Genomic DNA, 18,852 nt, shown 5'->3' with positions numbered 1-18,852 from the left:
AGTTTAAAGTTAAACTCAGCGTTGTACAATTGTAGCATGAATAGAGTGTATAAGATGCTCGGCATTTTGTAACAGAAAAAAGTTTTAAAGTTAAAGCGCATGGGTTGGTAAAAACGAAAATAAGGTACCATTAACGAAGCTTTGATAAAATGAGTCACGTTTGTCAATTAAGTGACTTATTTGGACACCTACCTTAAACATTGACAGATTTGTCTGAAAAATAAAGTTCAGGCATTTTTACCTTTACAGTATCTAAAAGGCTTCAACCGGATTAAAACTCAAAATGCAAGCCAACAGCAAAAACGTAAAAAAATCCTTTGTGGTAATTTGGAAAACCTTGGTAAATAATACAAGCGAAGAGTTCGTAGAACTATACAGTTTACCAAAGCCTAAATTTTGTTTGTGGGAACGTTGTATTTTAAGCATAGCTAAAAACTTATCGAGTCCTTATTTGTATCGCAATGCGGAAATGTAAGCTTGGTGTACGAGCAAATAATTTCGTGCCTTTTTGACTATAGAATGCTTCATTTGCTGCAGTTCAGTCGGCGAAATTTGTATGCTGTTTACGATGAGCATACGGGTATTTACTGTCGGAAGGAAAGGCTTCGCTAAACGGAAGCCATACTGCGTAATATTAAAACAGGCTGTTGTGATGCGGTTAGTTTGCTGGCCTACTATAGGCTATATACTGCTAAACATTGAGAAGCCGACTTGACTCATATGTTCAAAATACTGGTTGAATCACGCCTGTAAGCTGTTCGTAAAGGCAGTAAATTTTGTTCAGGCTACAGTTTTGGGCAGTCAGCGTAAAGTGTGGACCGCTTTAATCTATAGTCGCGATTCATAATGGACATGGCGGTGAGTATATTCGGCAGTTTTGCCGTTGGAATCGTCTACAGATTACTTGAGATAAAAAAATACGTTCAAGCGTCGACGTCCATCATTGGAACAATTCTGATTGTGTTCTTCGGCAAATTCGATGCGCTCTTTTTTGTTGCTTTGCTGGTCGGCGGAATTTTTCTCATCAAAAGCTCTGTAGGGTAAGTAACAGGGAATAATCCAGTATTTTTGTTTGGGGTAGAGAGCCATGAAATTTTTTAGGAATGACGTCACAAAGTTAATTCTTGGCGAGGCGTCAATCAACATGTTCTCGAGCGAACTCGTGTGTAAGTTCCAGCTGAATCCGGTCTAATGCCGCTAGCGCGACGAAATGCTATTGTTTCGTTAAGATAAAACTTTCAATTTAAAAGGGTGCTTTACACGAACTCGTAATACAAATTCGCCTAAAACTCGAGATAACCGAGTTTGTAAGTTTACACAGCGTAACACGCCATATAGTATGAATGGCGTTTTGGGGTTGGATATATTTTCTTAAAACAAAAAAATATAGGTTAAGGATCCGTGGCCTGGTTTATTGCGCTGGATTTGACCCTGGTGAGTAACAACTACGGCTCATTTTTTGAATTCATAGTTAAAGTGGACAACTTGAAAAATATATTTTAGTGCAGCAAAATTTATATGCTAGAGCAGGGTTTCTCAGCCGTGGTTTTCGGCCGCGTTGGGGGCTGCGGAGCCATCATTCATGGCAACGAGTCTGTCAAATTTTAATTATTAGGCAGTTAAACGAAACATGAACAAGAAAGCCACAAAGCGAAAAAAATCTGCTTATAGTAGGGGCTAAACATTCATGAAAGGTTGAGAAACACTGTGTGCTACACCAAGATCTTTCAGACAACTTGAGACCCACAACATCGTTGTCTGTGATCCGCGAGCATTGCGTAATTTGGTCATTCCATCTTTTTCCAATCGTACATGCCGATGTATGGACTAGTTCTGAGCCAGGTTTTATACAAAATTTAGGAAATAGCTGCGGAAACAATACGAAGATAAGGCTAATATTGATTAATTTAAAATTATTTATGCTATTTTTATATTGTCTTTTGTTCACTTTAAGCTTGCAAAAAATCGAGGGAGAATTGCGTTGCCAAAGCATCACCGCAAAAAAACTTGAGACTGATGTATATGTTTCCTAATTGTTCACGAGTTGCGCGTGGTAAAGTTTATAATCAAACACCAAACCCTATCGTGTTTTTAACTCGACAAGTTTTTTCATATTTCCTAGCAAGGACGCCGAGTCCTACTCCGGCCAAATTTCTCCGGCTGTTCCCTATTCCGGCTCGACTCTATAGTTTGTATTACACCCTTTTACGTATAAGAAAAGTTTGATATACGGTAATCCATTCATAGTGTTGTCCAATAACTGTGGTTTCGAAACCTTGCACGTTCGACTCGGGACTCGGATAGTCCTACCCCAGCTAAATAAACCGACTCCGTCGAGACCTGAGTTTTACTACGACTCCGACTTCCTGATCACCAATATAAGAATTTTGTTTAAAAATATTTAGTATCAAAAGTGTGGATGCATCAAACCTTACACTGTCAAAATTTTGTATAAGATGTCGACGTCTCTCTAAAAAACTTTCATTTAAGTTATGAAGATCATCGTGGCATCAATTGTTTTTATTTTTTAACAGGCCGCGGTTTGCATTTGGGTTCGTAGCTGCTTTCCAAGTTGTGTTTAATATTTTATCCTATTATGGACTTCGCACCAACGATCCAACAAACATGCTTATTGGCTGCCTCATATTTACTACTACAATGAAGGTATGTGATGTCGAGTCTGAAATAAAACAAAGCAGTTAAAGGAAATTATATTACTCTTATAGTGACGTCTATTGGTTGACGCAGGTTGTCATTCTTGCTTATGAGGTTGCAGAATTTAGAACAAAAAGTAAGGAAAGCGAGGAACCAAGCAAATGCACGTTTGGAGTTCTGAAACTGGAAAAAGAGCCAAGTGTGCTTGACATTGCCTGCTACATGACTTGTTGCGTTGGACTAGTAACAGGTGACTTTCGTAATTCGTAAAGTATTTCGCTCAGTATAGTTTTGTTGTTAAACTAGTCTGACAGCCGAAACAGCTCAAAATCACCCAGTTGGATTTCGTGCCGCTATTTTAACGGTAAAGTATAACAATTATTATGAGTATAGGTTCGAACTTAAAACTTATAATATTTAAGTTGTATTATAAAACCGACGATCGAAAATCCTAGACCAGGGCTACTCAACTATAGTTTTAGCAAAGGTTTGTACGAAATAAGCCTTGACATTTTTCTTTAGTCTAATGAAATAATGCGGTTAAATATTTTTTTATTATTGCTACTAGGGGTAACCAAACTTGTTTAGTGGTAAATGACAACTAAAAAACATCGAAATTGTTAAAATACACATCTATTGAATCACAAACCAATGGACCAATTGTTTTTTTAAATTTTAAATAACTTCGCACCAATTACAAAGTATTAAACCTATAAGCATCATATCAATCAATTGAAATGGTATATTCTCCAAAGCAGCGTCCCATTTTTGAAACGCCTTTAATTTCATGCTGAGTTTTGCCTAGCTAAAATTTCCTTGTTTTAGTGAAGAACGCTCTTGTGCTAACAGCTAACTAATTTGTGCTAACAGCTAACTAATTTAAATGTAAATGTACAATTTTTCAAATGAAATGCATTTTGTTTGCATTTTACGCGATTAAACCGGATTTTTGCTGCATATTTCATTAAAAAAACTTAGATCCCCTTGATATTAGCAAATTACGATGGTGTGACAGTGCCTGTTAAAAAAATGGTTCGTGTTCAGCAATTAACGATTGCGTAACTAAACGACGCGTTATATTTTACTCGATACTAGCAAACGTAATGTAGATTCAAAACTAAAACATTATTTTCTTAAAGCAAATTACTTAAAAATGTCAATTAAATGGAAAAATTCTTAAGTAAGTAATATTTAAAATTCTGTAATTAATTAATTCTTTACTTGTTAAAAATAATGAATTAAAAATAATGAATTTTGTCTATCTGTAATAAAAGTAAAAACTTAGTATAGATATATTTTAGACGTTATGTTTGTGAGATTTAATTATGTTTGTGAGATAGTTTGCTACATATGTCAGCAGTTTAATGGCACTGGTTTGTCCAACAGCAAATCACCGTTCCAAGCTTGGTTTTATCTTAAACGCTGCAATAAGTTGGCTTAACATATTTGCTCGCTCGTCACATAAAGTTCGTACCAGTAAAATGACCTTGCTCTCGTACCCCCGAACTCTCTTTCACGTAGCTTACCCCAGTTTGAAAACCTTAAAGGAACAGGGCGATTGTTTTTTTAATCAGCTTGTGGATATGTATGCTTCTTTGTTGCTCTAGTACTTAGTCATTTATTGAGATTGAATTGGACATTACAGTGTACAATCATAGTTGAGGTTCGCATTTGACACTTCAAAGGTTAGCGGTACGCAAGATGAGTAGCCGATGTCAAGCTATGGAGTAGTATGGATGATCCTCTTGTCATCTTTTAGTGTTAATTCTTTACAAACCTACACTTTTCTTTGATTTATTGTTATAATATTCGATTTATTTTTGTTAACAGGGCCAATCTATAAATATCGAACGTACAGCGACATGATCGAAAAACCTTACAAGCCTACAAAAACTCTGCTGAATTGGCAATTGTCAAAGATTATTACCTTCATGTCGATCTTTTTAGCTACATCACATTTCTTTGACATAAACTATTTCAGGAGAAATGACATACAAAACGATGCTTGGTATATCTGGTAAGAATTCGAAACGCCGAGACCTAGATTGCTAATTTTGTTCTAGACGCAAAAGTGTTGGTATATATAAAATTTGCCCACACTCGAAACTAAATATTTAAAAATATTTAATTTAATGACATACTAGATCTTTAATTTTATAAAAATATAGCTAAAATAAACTATATGGAACTAATTTCTTTGGTGCACGCGTGGCAGGGGTTGCCGACCTCTGCGATACAGTACATCTGACGAACCTTATAAAGATTTGCGACATTTGCATTGTGCTTTTCCTTGGGGTAGAGACAACTTAACTCTACATGCGGTTGTTTGAAGTATATTGTAGGACAGCATAAAAGCAATCACAAAAGCAAGCCAAAAAATAGTGCAAGGGAGATACAAATAAGTTATTTTTTTAAATAACAAAAGGTTACCCACTTGAGAATCACTGCTGTAGAGTTTATGAGCTAACAAGGCCCATCGTACCAGTGTTTATTTTTCATGGCTCCCTTGGGCTGAAAAGGCTTCCCTAAAACGGTCCAAAACATACTAGAAAGGGAAAAAGTTCAATCGAAGCGCGAAAAATGTTTGCCTTTATATAGTGGAAGTTGTGGAAAAATATTTTTAGGAGCAATGCCCCAATGGCCACCGCATTTTTACCCAAGCCACTGAAATGACCGCTTAACTCCTTTCTCCTCCACACAGGCTATTCTACCTTCACTTGATCGCAACACATCATGTGTGCAGGTATACATCCGTTTGGCTTTTCAGTGATACAACTGGTCTGTTTTTTGGACTTGGCGTCTATCCAGTTGAGTGTAAGTCCAACCCTGGTCAGGGACCAGTGGCCAAGCACCATGATAGGTATGTTTTTTTGTCTATATACAATTATTAATTTTTACAGGTCCCTTGGAAAAAATTTGCTATTGTGTTAGGACTTTTAACTCCGGTTGTTTATCTATAGTTTATTTTTGATAAGTTTACTTAGAAAAAGGTTGAAATCACCAGTGTTGTAATGACTTGAAACTTAAATCACTGTTTTCTTACTTGACTTAAATTTGTTTTTAAATTGATGACTTGATCAAATCACTTCAGTTGAGAAAGTGTTTCAATTAAGAAATAATTTATTAAATTGTCTTATTTATTCTAATTTTGGCACATACACAATTTACTTGCTATGTGTTGCGTTTTCGTTGTTAATAAGTTGAATTATTGCACATCATTGAACAAGTTTACTAATTGTAATACTTGCGGTCAATTTTGGTAGGGCGGTCTTGACTAGGAATTGACTTGTTAAACTGACTTTACTGGGATTCGACTTGTTATTATTTAAAAAGACTTAATTTGGATTTAAGTTATTTCACAAATGACTTGACTAGGACATAAGTCGCATGAGTTTTACGATACCCATACTCAGAGTAATTGTTAAGAAATATCTCATTGTTCGCTTTTTTTTGACCGGTTAAATATATATTTTTTCAGAACCATGTTAGTCGAATGTTCGTAATCCAGTCAACAAAACTGTATACATATATAGCATCGCATACTTCGCTGCTCTAACAGTCAATAATATTTTGTCAAGTTGCTCTATTTTAGCGACATCCCGGTCGTCTTTAATTGCGCGAAGGCGGCAGCCAAGGTAAAGCGAATTTTTAATCGAATTGCAATTTGAAGCTCGCACCGCACCGATGACGCCGCCAAGGAGCCAGAGTGTGACGGCAACACACTGAGAACAATGAACATTGCGCACTTCCTTGGAACTCCCTGGTACAGCACTACCTTTCAAGATTGGAACCGCACCGTACAGTGGTGGCTGGTGAGCTTCGTATACAAGGCTGAGGTAATCCCGAAAACCATGAGGTCGGCAAGGTGGGTGACGTGTTGCCTGACGTAATAACATTCTTTACGTATATTCGGTAGTAACTGAAACAGAAAAGTCAGTCATGCTTTGTGTTTTTATTGTCCAGCATAGTTCGACAAACAAAATAATGTATTTCCAAAACTGTTTAGGATGGGTTTGGTGTTTTTGGTGAGCGCGATTTGGCACGGCATCGAGCTGACCTACATCGCTGTGGCGATACCAACAGCGTTGATAGTACCAATGGACAAATACTGTAGGCGCCTGCTGGGCAACCAGCTCAACGGAAATTGGATCGCTCAACTCTACGTGGTGTAAGTGTTAAACGATTTTTCTTCCCGTCGTTCTTGGTGTACAATAGTTCAACAACTTGAACCCCGTTTCGTTTAACTGCAGTTTGGCAAATAAATTGTCGTAAACCCTTTTACATTTGTCCCGAAAAAATAGTTATTCGCGATTCTCCAGCGCGATAACCTTTCAAATATTGGTAAACTGCTGCTTAGCCCTATTAGGTTAATGCGTAACGTCGTAATATACCTGAACTGAAATTTAATTGTAATTTCCCCTGTTTTGTTTTGAGCTATGTATAATGCGAGAGCGATTTATTTGTACAATTAACAAACAAAAAGCAACGTAGTTAAGTTTTATTTATGGTGCTTCCAGGTGTCACTGGATGTTCAAAACATTCGTTATTGCCTTTTTGGTCGTGGCCTACACCCTGTTAGACGTCAGCCTGATGGTCAAACTCTTCCATCAAACTCACTTCTTGCTTATTCTCCTACCGTTCGTGATGCTTTCGCTATGCAAGCTTGCATCGATGTCGTTTACAGCGCCCAGCACTTGACATTAAGCAGCCGTGATTACAACTGGACAGATCGATGTGCTTCAAAGCACTTTGTGCATTTGTATAAGTTCGTTTGTCAGTCGGTTACGTCGGCTGTACCTTGAAAAGATTAAAATCCAGTTTTGTTATATTTTACGTGTCTAACGCTTTTATTTTACAAGTTTAATTTGATTTACGTATGGGATAATATCACAAGACATAATGTTTGCTGTATTTAGGCACTTAGAAGCTTTTGCGACAATCAAGCATAGCTATATAAGAAAATATGGTTATCTAGTTTGCGAGATTTTTCGTTGAACTCTGTAAGAACCTAAAAAGCATCCCTCAACGGCGAATTGTGGTTAGCTTTTCCACAATCGCACCTATTCAAAAGACTGCTCTGTTACGGTCAGGTGCACATGGAGTGTACAGCAGGTTTGTAAAGTGCTGTAAGCAGAGTTTGTAAATGTAGTGGAATATTTGTTAAATTTTCGCTTTTCAGCTATGTACCAGTTCGCGCAAAGCTAAATTATTTTATGCAGATTTAAAGGAGAGTTAGCTGTAAATGAGTCAATGCATGAAATCATTGTTAATTCTTGCCCTAGAGAAAACACAGAATGAGCCTTTTTAGAGTTTTCTAATAGATAGTCCGATAAGGTCTGACGGGAGCCGTTATTTGTATGGGCCATTATAGTTTTGCAAAACGGCCAAAGACGCGTAGTATTTAGAATATTAAAATTGTTTTGGCACAGTGGACTGATACAGCCAATTCAGGACCATTTACGTCAACAACAGCCAATTCAGGAACAATTACGCCAATGCCTTGTAGGGCTGCATGTATGGTTAAAGTCATAAGTCGTATTTCTCTGTAATCTAGTTTACCATGCAAACGACTGGAATGTAAAGCTGCAAATAACCTGAAATTAAAAATCAACTGCACATAGTGTAAAAACGCGGTGATCAGTGTATAACGAAACCACGGTCTTTCTTCAGTTTCAACAATCAACTTTGGTCTCACTTAAACTTACGGACTGCAGCCTTAAGGCCAAAATTAGAACAACATCATCGTCGGAGTAAAACGTTTGTAATAAGAGAAAACTAGGACTAATTTGAAATTCGAAATAAGACCTAATTGTCCAGAACAGGATATATACAAACTTTTAACTAACTCCAAACTACACGCCCAAGTTAATCACTGTCTCCCCTAATAATCTCAACTCTACCCTACTTCCGTTACCCTTTTCTAACCCATAAAATGGGCAAACAATCCAGTGCCAAAACAGCTGAGCGTTAACGGCACATCACAATTTAAGTAGGCCTACTACTGATTTGGGGTTAGTGCCGGCGGCGAACGCTTATTCGTATTAGCAAAACTACTTATATATAATGCTATTTCGCACACATGATACTTTTTTGTTAAAATCGTATCAGTAACCCATATAAAAAGTGATGCCATATCGTGCGTATTTCTACGATTCGTGCTTATTTTCTAGTAACTGGGGCTTAGAAAAAAACGTATGTGCTTATTTCTAAGCATCGTGCTTGTTTGAGTTGTGTTCGTAGTTCAAGAATATTTTTATCCATTCGTTCATTTTGCCCGTTCCTATACTACATTAGCAAATATATAAGTATCATTGTTTAAAAAACATTTCCCTTGATTAGGTAAACACTTACGGACTAAACGTAATTTACTGAACAACTAAACACGTTTTTCGTGTTAAATATGAAAATATATTTCCCAAATTCAATTCAAATTAGAACTGGACATGTCGGTTTTTTTAGTTTAAATTTTTTCTTGAAAGCAACAATACAATTCTTCATACGCATAAGGAATCCCAATATAACACGTTATTCCAAACTGTGGTATAGTTCGAAGTTCTCAAAATCAAAACATTTTTCAAAAGCATAACAAAAAAGCTTGTATCCTTATGATTTTTATTAGCGGTAAACTATAACGTTATCAAAGAGCCATGGGCTTATTTTTTGGTCTTCACGGTACAAATAAACCTGGATGCAAAGCTTTATCGATTTCCGCCCAGTGTAAATTGTTGCAAGACTAATCATTATGGGCACGTGCGAACCGCAGTTCGTGGGCACTAAGTCCCTCGACACAGATTTTCTGTTTAATCTGGGGATTAAAACGATTTTTGCATCCCTTATAATTGGACGAATACGTAATGGCATCCAGCGTGTTGTGGTCCAAAGCGCCACTCATCATAACCTTTGACATATAGTGAAAGTAGTGTCCATTTGGAGTACGATAACGAGTAATTAAAACAGTCATTATCCCCAGTTGTTTCGCATGAGTTGCCGGGTAGTCCTTGTGTTCACCAAAATTGTGGCTAAAACTCTTTTTTGTCACTTGAGTTGTTAAATTTTTATCCGAACTATACTTTCGTTAAAAACTATTAATAAGAGCAATTAACCTCATTAAAGGCAACAGTTAGCGGACAGAAGAATTACCCCACAACCCGCGGGTCGTAGTTCGGTGACAGATGAACCAGCGCAAGAAGATTGCATCACATGCTTGCATACTTAAAAGTTAATTAAGATACAGCATTTCATTTAAAATAGGGTGAGAAGTTACCATATTTGATTCTTTTTTCAGCGTATTTACAACTGGGTAGCTATCATTTAAAAAGGTATTTAGGCCGAATCGCCGAACGATAGGGTATTTACCGCCTCGTGTTTTTCATATCCAACGTTGTGCACTTGTGCAGGTACGATCGCTAAAACCTAAGACATTACTGCCTGAGGCGGTTATGGGATGCTTTCCGATGTGTACTTTATGTGGTAACACTACAATTAAAATCATAATAATAATAACAACCTAATAAATATCCATATTGCCAACTTAAACATAAATAGTGTTTTTATTTGTGCAGAGTCTGTACGGTTTACATTATAGCATTATTAAACCGGAAAGGTACGATTTGCCTAAGTGACAAAGTCGTTTTTTATCATTTTGACGTTCAAAACTGACGTTTCATGGTGTTATGGCTTGACGGAAAGGTAAATAAAAACATATTATTTAACACTACGACATTAAATTTACAAACTACTCTATTTAAAGCAGGAGTTCTTAAACTTGATAATTTGACCTAACATTTATTCTGTTTAAACAAAACTTTATATTGAAAGTTAGAAAGGTTATTTATATTTGGTACTGCATTATTTATTTAAAAAAAAACCTGTATCAACTTTATTCATTTATTACGTAAAGCGTTCCAATCTTGCCATGACAATGGCCCAATTCATAATTGAAAAAGGTCATAATGGCCGAAGTCCTTACAATAGCGTCAAGCTGCTGTGACTACACAATTGGTTCTTTGGAAACTCATTATAAATCGCCAGCAGGTACCTGCACTATTATTTATTGGAAACGTTTAGGCGTCAGTGCAAGTAAGGCTGAATTCTCAAACCACCTAAATGTGTAGCGTAACAGTCCAAGTATGCTTTGTCTGTTTAGTTACCCTATAAAAGATCCATTTACTAAAATTGATCCAATTTAAGTGATTGATGAGATCCTTAGGAACACCACAGTTAGTTAAAGAGGTAGAAAAATGTCGGCAATTGTCTTTCAATCAGCGTTACTTCGAATTTTACGTACTGCACAAATTTAAACTGAGCAAATCGGACTTTTAAACCTTGGTCACAGCATGTGACAAAGTATTATTTTACCTCGTTTATAGTAGTAGTCCTATTATGTATTTCAGAAAACGCACCCCATTTTGGTGATAATGTGGCAGGCTATATACGATGGGTGGATCCACGGTTTTGTTAGCGAGAACACTTTAGAAAGTTACGTCATAAAACAGTGGTTAGAGTTGAAAAAACGTGGTGCCAACCTTTACTGGTTCCGCCCCTTGTGTGGTTAGGTTTATAAAAATAGACATTCTTCATGACTGTTTTACGTACATCCTGGAAATTCTTGCACTGATAATAAAACAATTCTTAAGAACAAAAGTAATATAATGATAATAATTAATAATACTGTATGTGTTAAATAGGCGCAATATTTTGTTAAATAGATAGTTAAAGTTAAAGGCATGCCATGATTAATACATGGTGTATTCCTTTTGCAATATGATTAAACTGACTATATTCATGACGCATATTTTGCAATGGCGGAAATCCAAGCCCTGGCCTAAATCATTATGGTGCTAACTGCATTCCATTGGGAATCAAGCGTATGATTTAATAACTATTTGTTTGTTATGAATGAGTAATTAAACTGTGTATGTGGAAAATAGGTGTTAGATTTTGTTTGCGTGGTGCGACTTAAAAATGCTTCAAGTGAAAACGTATGGATTGCATTTTTTGTTTAAGTTAAAGATAGTAAGGCTGACCAACATAATATTGTAGAAAACCATATCGGATGGTAGTTCAGAATTATTAATACGCTTAATTGTAGCAATTATAGTGACTATGATTTACAGTTTAATTGCAAAACTCCCATTTATTTCAACGCCAGACAAACTGAGTCAGTTAGTTATATGGGCGTAAAGTGAAACCATGCAGGTTTATCGCAAATTTTACGACTGAAGGTAATTTACTTAAAAATATAGCAGCTGTAGGTACAAAGACTGTTCCACGAAATTATCACTCCTGTCGTTAAACTCAATTTCGGTCATATATTAGACGAAAAATCATTTCGGTCTTATATAAACCAAATATGGAGTTTTCATATCAGTTAGACCTTGCGTTGGGGATCAATGCATTCGGCCAGTTGGTGCGCCTTAACTATGCATAATTAAATGGCAGGCGCAGACAAAATGCACAACGAGCAGATGCATAATCAATGTCGCTTCAGCTTTTTACCTGGAATTATAAAGGCAATTACATGAAAGCGATTATGACGGTGATGATACGTTGTATTTGTTAGTGCATCATTTATTAAATGATAATGCAATCCAAGGTTGTATCAATCACCGATAACCTTTTCAGTTTTCCGCTATCGTTTTAATTGTGTATTGTACTTTCACGAAAGATATAGTTAGAGCTCCTAGCTATTCAGTAACGAAATTTAGTTTTGTTGTACAGTAAACTGTATTTAATACCACTTTATTATCCGAAAAACTGTGTTTTATTATATTTAAAAAAATAACGCTTTTAATTATTGTATCCAAGAGTATCCAGTTTAGTTTAAACTAAGCATTATAAAGGGCGAAGGATCCGGTTTTATCGAACATCTATGGTATTTGTTTTACTTTGAGTTTGTTTAACTATTGGTAAATTATAGGCTGGGTTTGGCTTTACCACAAAAAAAATATTTTGTATATTGCATCTTTCCACATGTGTTGCATTAGCGTAATCAGAGGAACACTAATATGTAATGCTTGAGTTGTTGATTATGTGGTTAGATCGTATACGTTTAAAACATAGAGTGGTCCGCCCAACCTTTTTACTATGCGGCTAAACGGCGACCCACGATTTAATAACATATTTCGGTTTAAATTGCTTCTATTTTGAATCAGTGCGGACTTAAATGTGAATTACATATAGTCATACATAATTTGCAATGATTGGTGAAGGCAACAATGCGCATAGTTTAGTTATGCGTATATTAGTTGAAGTCACTGTAGGCCTATAAAATAGGTTTAGTGAAATAGATGAATCCAAGGGTGGGCAAACGTTTTAGCTCGCGAGTCGCATTAAAAAATCAGTGGTTTAATAAAGAGTCGCATAGAGTGTTTGACGTGTACAGACTTTTTTGCGCACAAGAGTAGCTGGAGTGGAACAGTGAGTTTGTAAAATCATGGTCACAATCAAAGGCGGATCCAGACATTATATAGGGGGTCACCAGGCCAAAGTCCACATCCTAAATTTATTGCTAAATTTCAGTCCGTAAATACATTTTGTTGTTTTTACTATGGTTTTATCCATATAATTTCTGTTAAATGAGATTATAAATGATGGTATTTCATGCAATATGCGAATATCTTATGTGTCTAATGCAGGGTTTCCCAAACTGTGGTCCGCGAACCACTGGTGGTCCGCGACGACTACACAGGTGATCCGTGGCGTTATGTCAAGAAAATAAAAAGTTATACGTTGTACAGCAGGGGTCGACAACCTACGGCCCGAATGTAATTTATCCGACCCGCAGCCTCTTTTGCCAAACTAGACACCAGTCCATTTCACATACTTTTTGACTATTTTAACTACGTAAGTGCGAAAAATGTTTTCGCTTTGCGTTAACGATCGTTATACATCAAGTTTGTTTACGTTATGATGCTGTCATTCGAACTAGATTAGCGCTTCTTGCGCTGTGGAAGACTGACTGCCAAGTGCCAAAGTGCGTCGCGTACAAACGGAAAACGTATTCAAAATTATTGGACATACATTTTTAATTTTTATTTTCAAAATGTAATAAAAACTTGCAAGAAATTTGAAAGAAATGCTGGTATACCCCCCAAAAAATCGCACTCGCTTCGCTCGCCAGGTGCGCCCGGACTTAGATAGGTTAACAAACACTGAACTAGATTAACCATTAAGGTTATCGCGTTTTCACAAAGTGGTTTTATTACACTTTTCAATTTGAATAACAACGTGTGGACTCCAATTTTAAACCAAGCAAATGCCAAAAAAGTTTGGAAACCCTGGTCTAATGCACCACCTTTTAAATCGAAAGTTTTGTCACTTTAAACCAAAAATAAGCGCATTTCTTGCGATTGCCGCGATTAGACTAATTTTATTTGCATATTGGCGCATGAGTTGCAAAACTACAGGTGTTTTTAGATTTATTTTGTTATGACGTTATGTTATAACGTAACTTTTTAACGTCATTCTAGACAAATTGTCATGCAACAGAATGCCTCTCGCGATTTTTTTGCTTTTTGCGCACTTTACAGCATTTTGAGCTGTGCGGGCCTGCATTTAAATTTAAACAATACGAAAAAAAGAACTGCGACTTGCGTAACTTGTTGTAATCGATTTACTCAATTAGTCTCCATAAAAGCATGTCAGCTTCAAAAGGTCGAAAATACTAGGGTTTGTTTTGCATTATAACATAACCGAAACAGTTGAATAGCGCTTCAGTCATGCAAAAAGACCCTGGGGCCAACCACAATGCTAAGCGGTAGATTTTTTACTGGTTTGGCATGTTTCAAGCGTATAATGAATATTGTTAACTGCCAACAAGCACCAGCGTAGCAGCAAAGCATCAGTACAACAATATATTTCGCACGATGCTGTTATATTTTTTTCAGTTTTCTATATCTTCGTTCAGTATAGAACACCCTTTCAGCCGGGTTAATGTAATAAAGGAGTAGAAGAAACTAATAAAAATAATAGTAATGCAATAAAGGAGTAGAAGAAATTAATAGTAATAAAGGAATGTAGCAGAAGACAAAAGTTAATTAAAATTGTGGACCGCCCATTGGCACCAGTGTTTTACATCAACGACACACGAAAAAGTATTATTATTCACTAAAAAAAGGATTTTATTATGTTCCAATAGATGTGGTAAAACAGCAAAAAAGGCAATAAACCCGGTACACACGTATAAGAGCTATTCTAGTTGCTTTGTATTAATAGCGTTCGGATGAATCAACAAATTAGCATTAAGCCGCATAATAGTATGATCTATTTGAAACGTTAATTAAGCTTTAGTTATCAACCTGTTTCCGTGTTTATTGACAATGTTAACAAATTTAGTAAACTGTGTAAAATGGCTGTCGAAACAGCATATACCGCGGTGCGTTGGAATCGGGTTTTCCTCTGCGTCACGTCTCGATTTTTTTAAACATGCAGCGCATGTATTGTTTCTTTCAACGGCTGGGCGAACAGCACAAAACGCATGATATAAGTATCACTCGCAATTAGCTTCGGTACAGCAATCACAGAGGGTAACCACGAGTTTGGTTAAGCTCTGGCCTCAATAAGGTTTAAAACCTGTATTTTCCTTTTACCTCAAATAACATGCCTCAGGATAGCACGAACCTTGTTTAGCTTATCCACCAGCCTCGTTAACCCTTAATCCGACACGGTATTCTGCTTATCACTGGTATTGTTAATATATCATTACTATTGCTTAGAAATGACTGAGAACCTCAAGTAAAAATGTCCAAATGTACATATATTTTTTTTCTCTTACAGACGTTAGGAAGCGATAATAGGACGATGGAGTTCAAACTCTGCCATAGCGATAACGCCACCCAGAACACATCAACTTTTCATTTGGACATAGATCGCAACCCCATGCATCACGGGGTATCCTTCAACACGTCCAAGCAGAACTTCTCGGTCTACTGCGCCATGGTTCACCAAGTGCGGCAAGACCTCACGCCCGTACTGGCGTGCGTGAAGGAAATCGGCGATGGAGCCGTCAGCGTGAGCTTTATGAATGAAACAGTTTGCGGCGGTTTGGAACACTTCCAGGAGGGTCTGGACTATGACAACGGGCACGACTTCGAACTCGGACACAAGATGGTTGCGCAGGGGGTGATTTGGTTTTTCGCGCTTTTCGCCATTTTCGGCAACGTGGGCGTGATCCTTCATTGTTTGCCGATCTTGCTGCGCGACTTCAAAAAACTGGCCAAGGCGGAAAAGGTGCACCGCTGGCTGGTGCTCAACCTGGCGGTGTCCGACCTGCTGATGGGAATTTACATCAGCATGTATGGCTTGGCGCATCAGGACAACCACGGCGAGTACGGTCGCCAGCGGAAAGAGGAATGGCTGGCCAGCACGTCCTGCACAGTCATGGGCGTTCTCTCGTTCATATCCAGCCAGATGTCGGTCACTATGCTTGTGATCATCACTTCGTTTCGTCTCGTCAGCGTCGTGTCGCCTTTTAACGACGAGCGAAAGCAGTTTCGGCTCGCCGTCTCGGTAACTTTTGCCTCCTGGACCATCTGGATCGTTTTGGCCGCGCTGCCCATTTTGCCCGTCGACGCGCTTATGCTGAGTTTCGACAACTTGGTCAAGTTGAAGGACGCCTCCTGTTTCGACCGGGAAACTGTGCCCTATCAGCACCTGAAACAAGTCCTCGACAAGTCTCATTCGTTTCTGCGCGAGATTTGCGGCGACGCTGAGACGCGGACAAATTGGAAGGATGTGGGAAGAAGGCTGGGCCTGATCAACGAAACGCGGGTAAGCGTCTACGGCTACTACAACCAGCAGGGTGTTTGCACCGCCAAGTACCTGGTTGCCTTCTCCGACCGCTCGTTCTGCTTCACCCTCGTTACAGTGGTGCTGTTCAACCTTGCCTCGTTTGTTTATATCTTGATGGCGTACACTGCCATATGGCGCAACACGTCCAGGTCGCGAAACAACAACTTGGAGTGCTGGAGCTGCTTGCCGAGCAGCAGCGCGCCACCTTCGTCTCGCAGCAGTTGTAGCAGCGCGACTGACGCTCGGAATCGGGAGAATCGTGACATTCAGATGCGCATTGTGTTCGTGATCGCCACTGACTTTTTGTGCTGGATCCCGCTCTGTGTGATAGCCCTTTTCGTTATGATCAAGTCGAGCACCTACAAAGACGATTATCACCTCGACCCCGACTGGAAGCGTGTAATGCCATTGATTACCCTCGCTCTGTTGCCGATAAACAGCGCCTTGAACCCGTTCATATACTCGTTTCACTACTGGAAGATGGTCAGGGGACGGTTTGTCGATTTCTTTAAGCATAAGTCACCTGAAAGCACGTCGAATGCGCGCGAAAGTCAATAGCGTACAAAACCAAAAACGTACCGCTTACGTTTAAGTTTTAAGGCTGACTTAAAAGAAACTTTCCACATAATAGCTCGTATTTGTATTGATTAATCACTGTAAGTTTTAGTGTTAAAGTTGACTGTATTTATGCAAATTCTAGTGGAATTTCGTTATTAAATGAGCAAGTTTAGTTATATTTTCTCTTCAATGTAAAAGTTCTTTGTCTCAAGCTTTATGTCTCAAAACTACATGAATGAGTTGTCTGGATTGGGCGAAGTAGGACTAATTTTGCGATAGCTTTCATAAATTCTTCATGCTTAATATTTTAATCAACTTGTTTTAGTCTCGTCGTGTATTAATTTCATGTCCGCCATAATTATTTGTTGTGCAGTATCTTCGCTAAGTTTGCCTCACGATCATCCGATTGTGTGTTTTAACAATTAGGTGAACACTGAGCAGTAATAAAGCATTTATGGATTTTTTACGTTTTGAACGACGCGCAAATACTGTTTCCACAAAGGCACTGTTCTACATTACTTTGATTTTAAATGGGGCATTAGTTTGATTTTAATGGAGATCTATGGGGATAACCCATAGTGATTTTTGTAATTTGTTGTTGAATACCATTCAATAGCAGATGCAAGTGGCATGTGAGGGGGTCCGTGGAGGGGGTTGGCGGTAATCAGTAACTCAATAGGGCATAATATAGAACATCAAAGCGACCAACATGAGTATAAATTGGTCTGGAATTATACGAGTTTATGTAAAAACAGGCATTTCATGCGCTTTCGGCATAATCAATGTCAAAAAGGGTATTCGTTTGGCTGTCGATTGCACCAGCAAGTCCAGCATCTTGTCCAGCAAGGGGGCATTAAATTTACATTAAGTACTCAGACTTATTTTAAATATGCAATAAAAGTGTTGTTTATTTTGTTTGTTTCTCGAATGACATAGGCTAGTTGTTCTGACGCTCTCTAATCTAATTGTTTTGCCTTCTAGTCTTTATTTACTGTCACGTATTTTGCGATGTGGTGCTTTAATCACGAAGTCGAACCGGACCCGATCCGGAACTTTATTAACCAGTTTTGGACCATTTTTTCGAGCCGCAACCGAGGCTAAACCGTTTTTTGTAACATTTTAAGGAAGCGACTGGAACTGAACCGAATATTTTGAAAAAAGCTGAACCTTAACCGAACCCTAACCAGTCAAGAAAGCGGTTTACTATATTGTGACGTCACAGCTTGTATTTTACAGGGTCAAGTTATGTCATGTTAGCAATTTTATTCAAAAAATGAATGTAGTTCCTAAAATAATTTACTTTAGTTTAAAGCAAAGCTACTCATTTAAAAAAAAACACGATACATTATGTTTGGTTTTTATTAAGTTCCTAAAACACCTCACACTTTTTAGGCTGAAAAGTGTTAGGCTACTTATGGGTACTGAACAGGTCAATGTTTATAATTTAATGGGTGTGACATAAAACTATTTAAAAATCAATAAAAAAATTAGGTCGTTCGCCTAAAAAGAAACCAATGTCATCTGAACATACATTGTTAGTGTTGGCGAGACACCGATTTCTATTAAGGTTTCATAGAGATTAATGGTTGGAAACCACACTTCGCTAAAAACAAACTACCCTAATGTTTTTGATGCTGTGACGATACGTTTGTAACATTATAAACTTTTTTATTGCGTTTTGAGTTTTTTTTAATATACAAGAGTACTAAATTATTTTAACAGACATATATTTTACGTCAAATTTTAACAATGCAGAAATGCAGTTAGCCCCGCAAAATAAAAAAATAATTTTATTAACTCTAGCGCTGAGGATAAAGGCACAATTGTTGTTACGCGAAATGTTTTGAA

General features: G+C 37.6%; 2 protein-coding genes across 2 annotated transcripts; both read left to right on the top strand.

Moving 5' to 3' along the window:
* Positions 1 to 846: 846 nt before the first annotated feature.
* LOC146161058 (membrane-bound acylglycerophosphatidylinositol O-acyltransferase mboat7-like) lies at positions 847 to 7,353 on the top strand. The gene is made up of 8 exons (XM_083385076.1): positions 847 to 1,040; positions 2,535 to 2,664; positions 2,749 to 2,905; positions 4,486 to 4,672; positions 5,399 to 5,515; positions 6,326 to 6,520; positions 6,662 to 6,823; positions 7,173 to 7,353. The coding sequence occupies exons 1-8, from the start codon at positions 847 to 849 to the stop codon at positions 7,351 to 7,353; spliced, it is 1,323 nt and encodes a 440-aa protein (XP_083241202.1).
* Positions 7,354 to 10,208: 2,855 nt separating this feature from the next.
* Positions 10,209 to 17,435, top strand: LOC146161057 (G-protein coupled receptor GRL101-like). Its single transcript, XM_083385578.1, has 2 exons — positions 10,209 to 10,344; positions 15,433 to 17,435. Exons 1-2 carry the CDS (start codon positions 10,321 to 10,323, stop codon positions 17,002 to 17,004), a joined length of 1,596 nt encoding a protein of 531 aa, XP_083241704.1. The 5' UTR covers positions 10,209 to 10,320; the 3' UTR covers positions 17,005 to 17,435.
* The last annotated feature ends 1,417 nt before the right edge of the window (positions 17,436 to 18,852 follow it).

Source organism: Ascidiella aspersa, chromosome 3 (assembly GCF_963924565.1).
Source record: "Ascidiella aspersa chromosome 3, kaAscAspe10.2, whole genome shotgun sequence".
In the NCBI taxonomy this organism is placed as follows: domain Eukaryota; kingdom Metazoa; phylum Chordata; class Ascidiacea; order Phlebobranchia; family Ascidiidae; genus Ascidiella; species Ascidiella aspersa.
The sequence above is the reverse complement of the archived record's forward strand: the minus strand, read 5'-3'. Positions and strand labels throughout refer to the sequence as shown.

Bases quoted from the DNA above. Each gene is read 5' to 3' on its own strand.
- LOC146161058 (XM_083385076.1), top strand. From the start codon at position 847: ATGGACATGGCGGTGAGTATATTCGGCAGTTTTGCCGTTGGAATCGTC. The intron at 2,906-4,485 runs GTGACTTTCGTA...TTTTGTTAACAG, and splicing joins TTGCGTTGGACTAGTAACAG to GGCCAATCTATAAATATCGA. The intron at 6,521-6,661 runs GTGGGTGACGTG...AAAACTGTTTAG, and splicing joins AAAACCATGAGGTCGGCAAG to GATGGGTTTGGTGTTTTTGG.
- LOC146161057 (XM_083385578.1), top strand. From the start codon at position 10,321: ATGGTGTTATGGCTTGACGGAAAG. The intron at 10,345-15,432 runs GTAAATAAAAAC...TTTCTCTTACAG, and splicing joins TGTTATGGCTTGACGGAAAG to ACGTTAGGAAGCGATAATAG.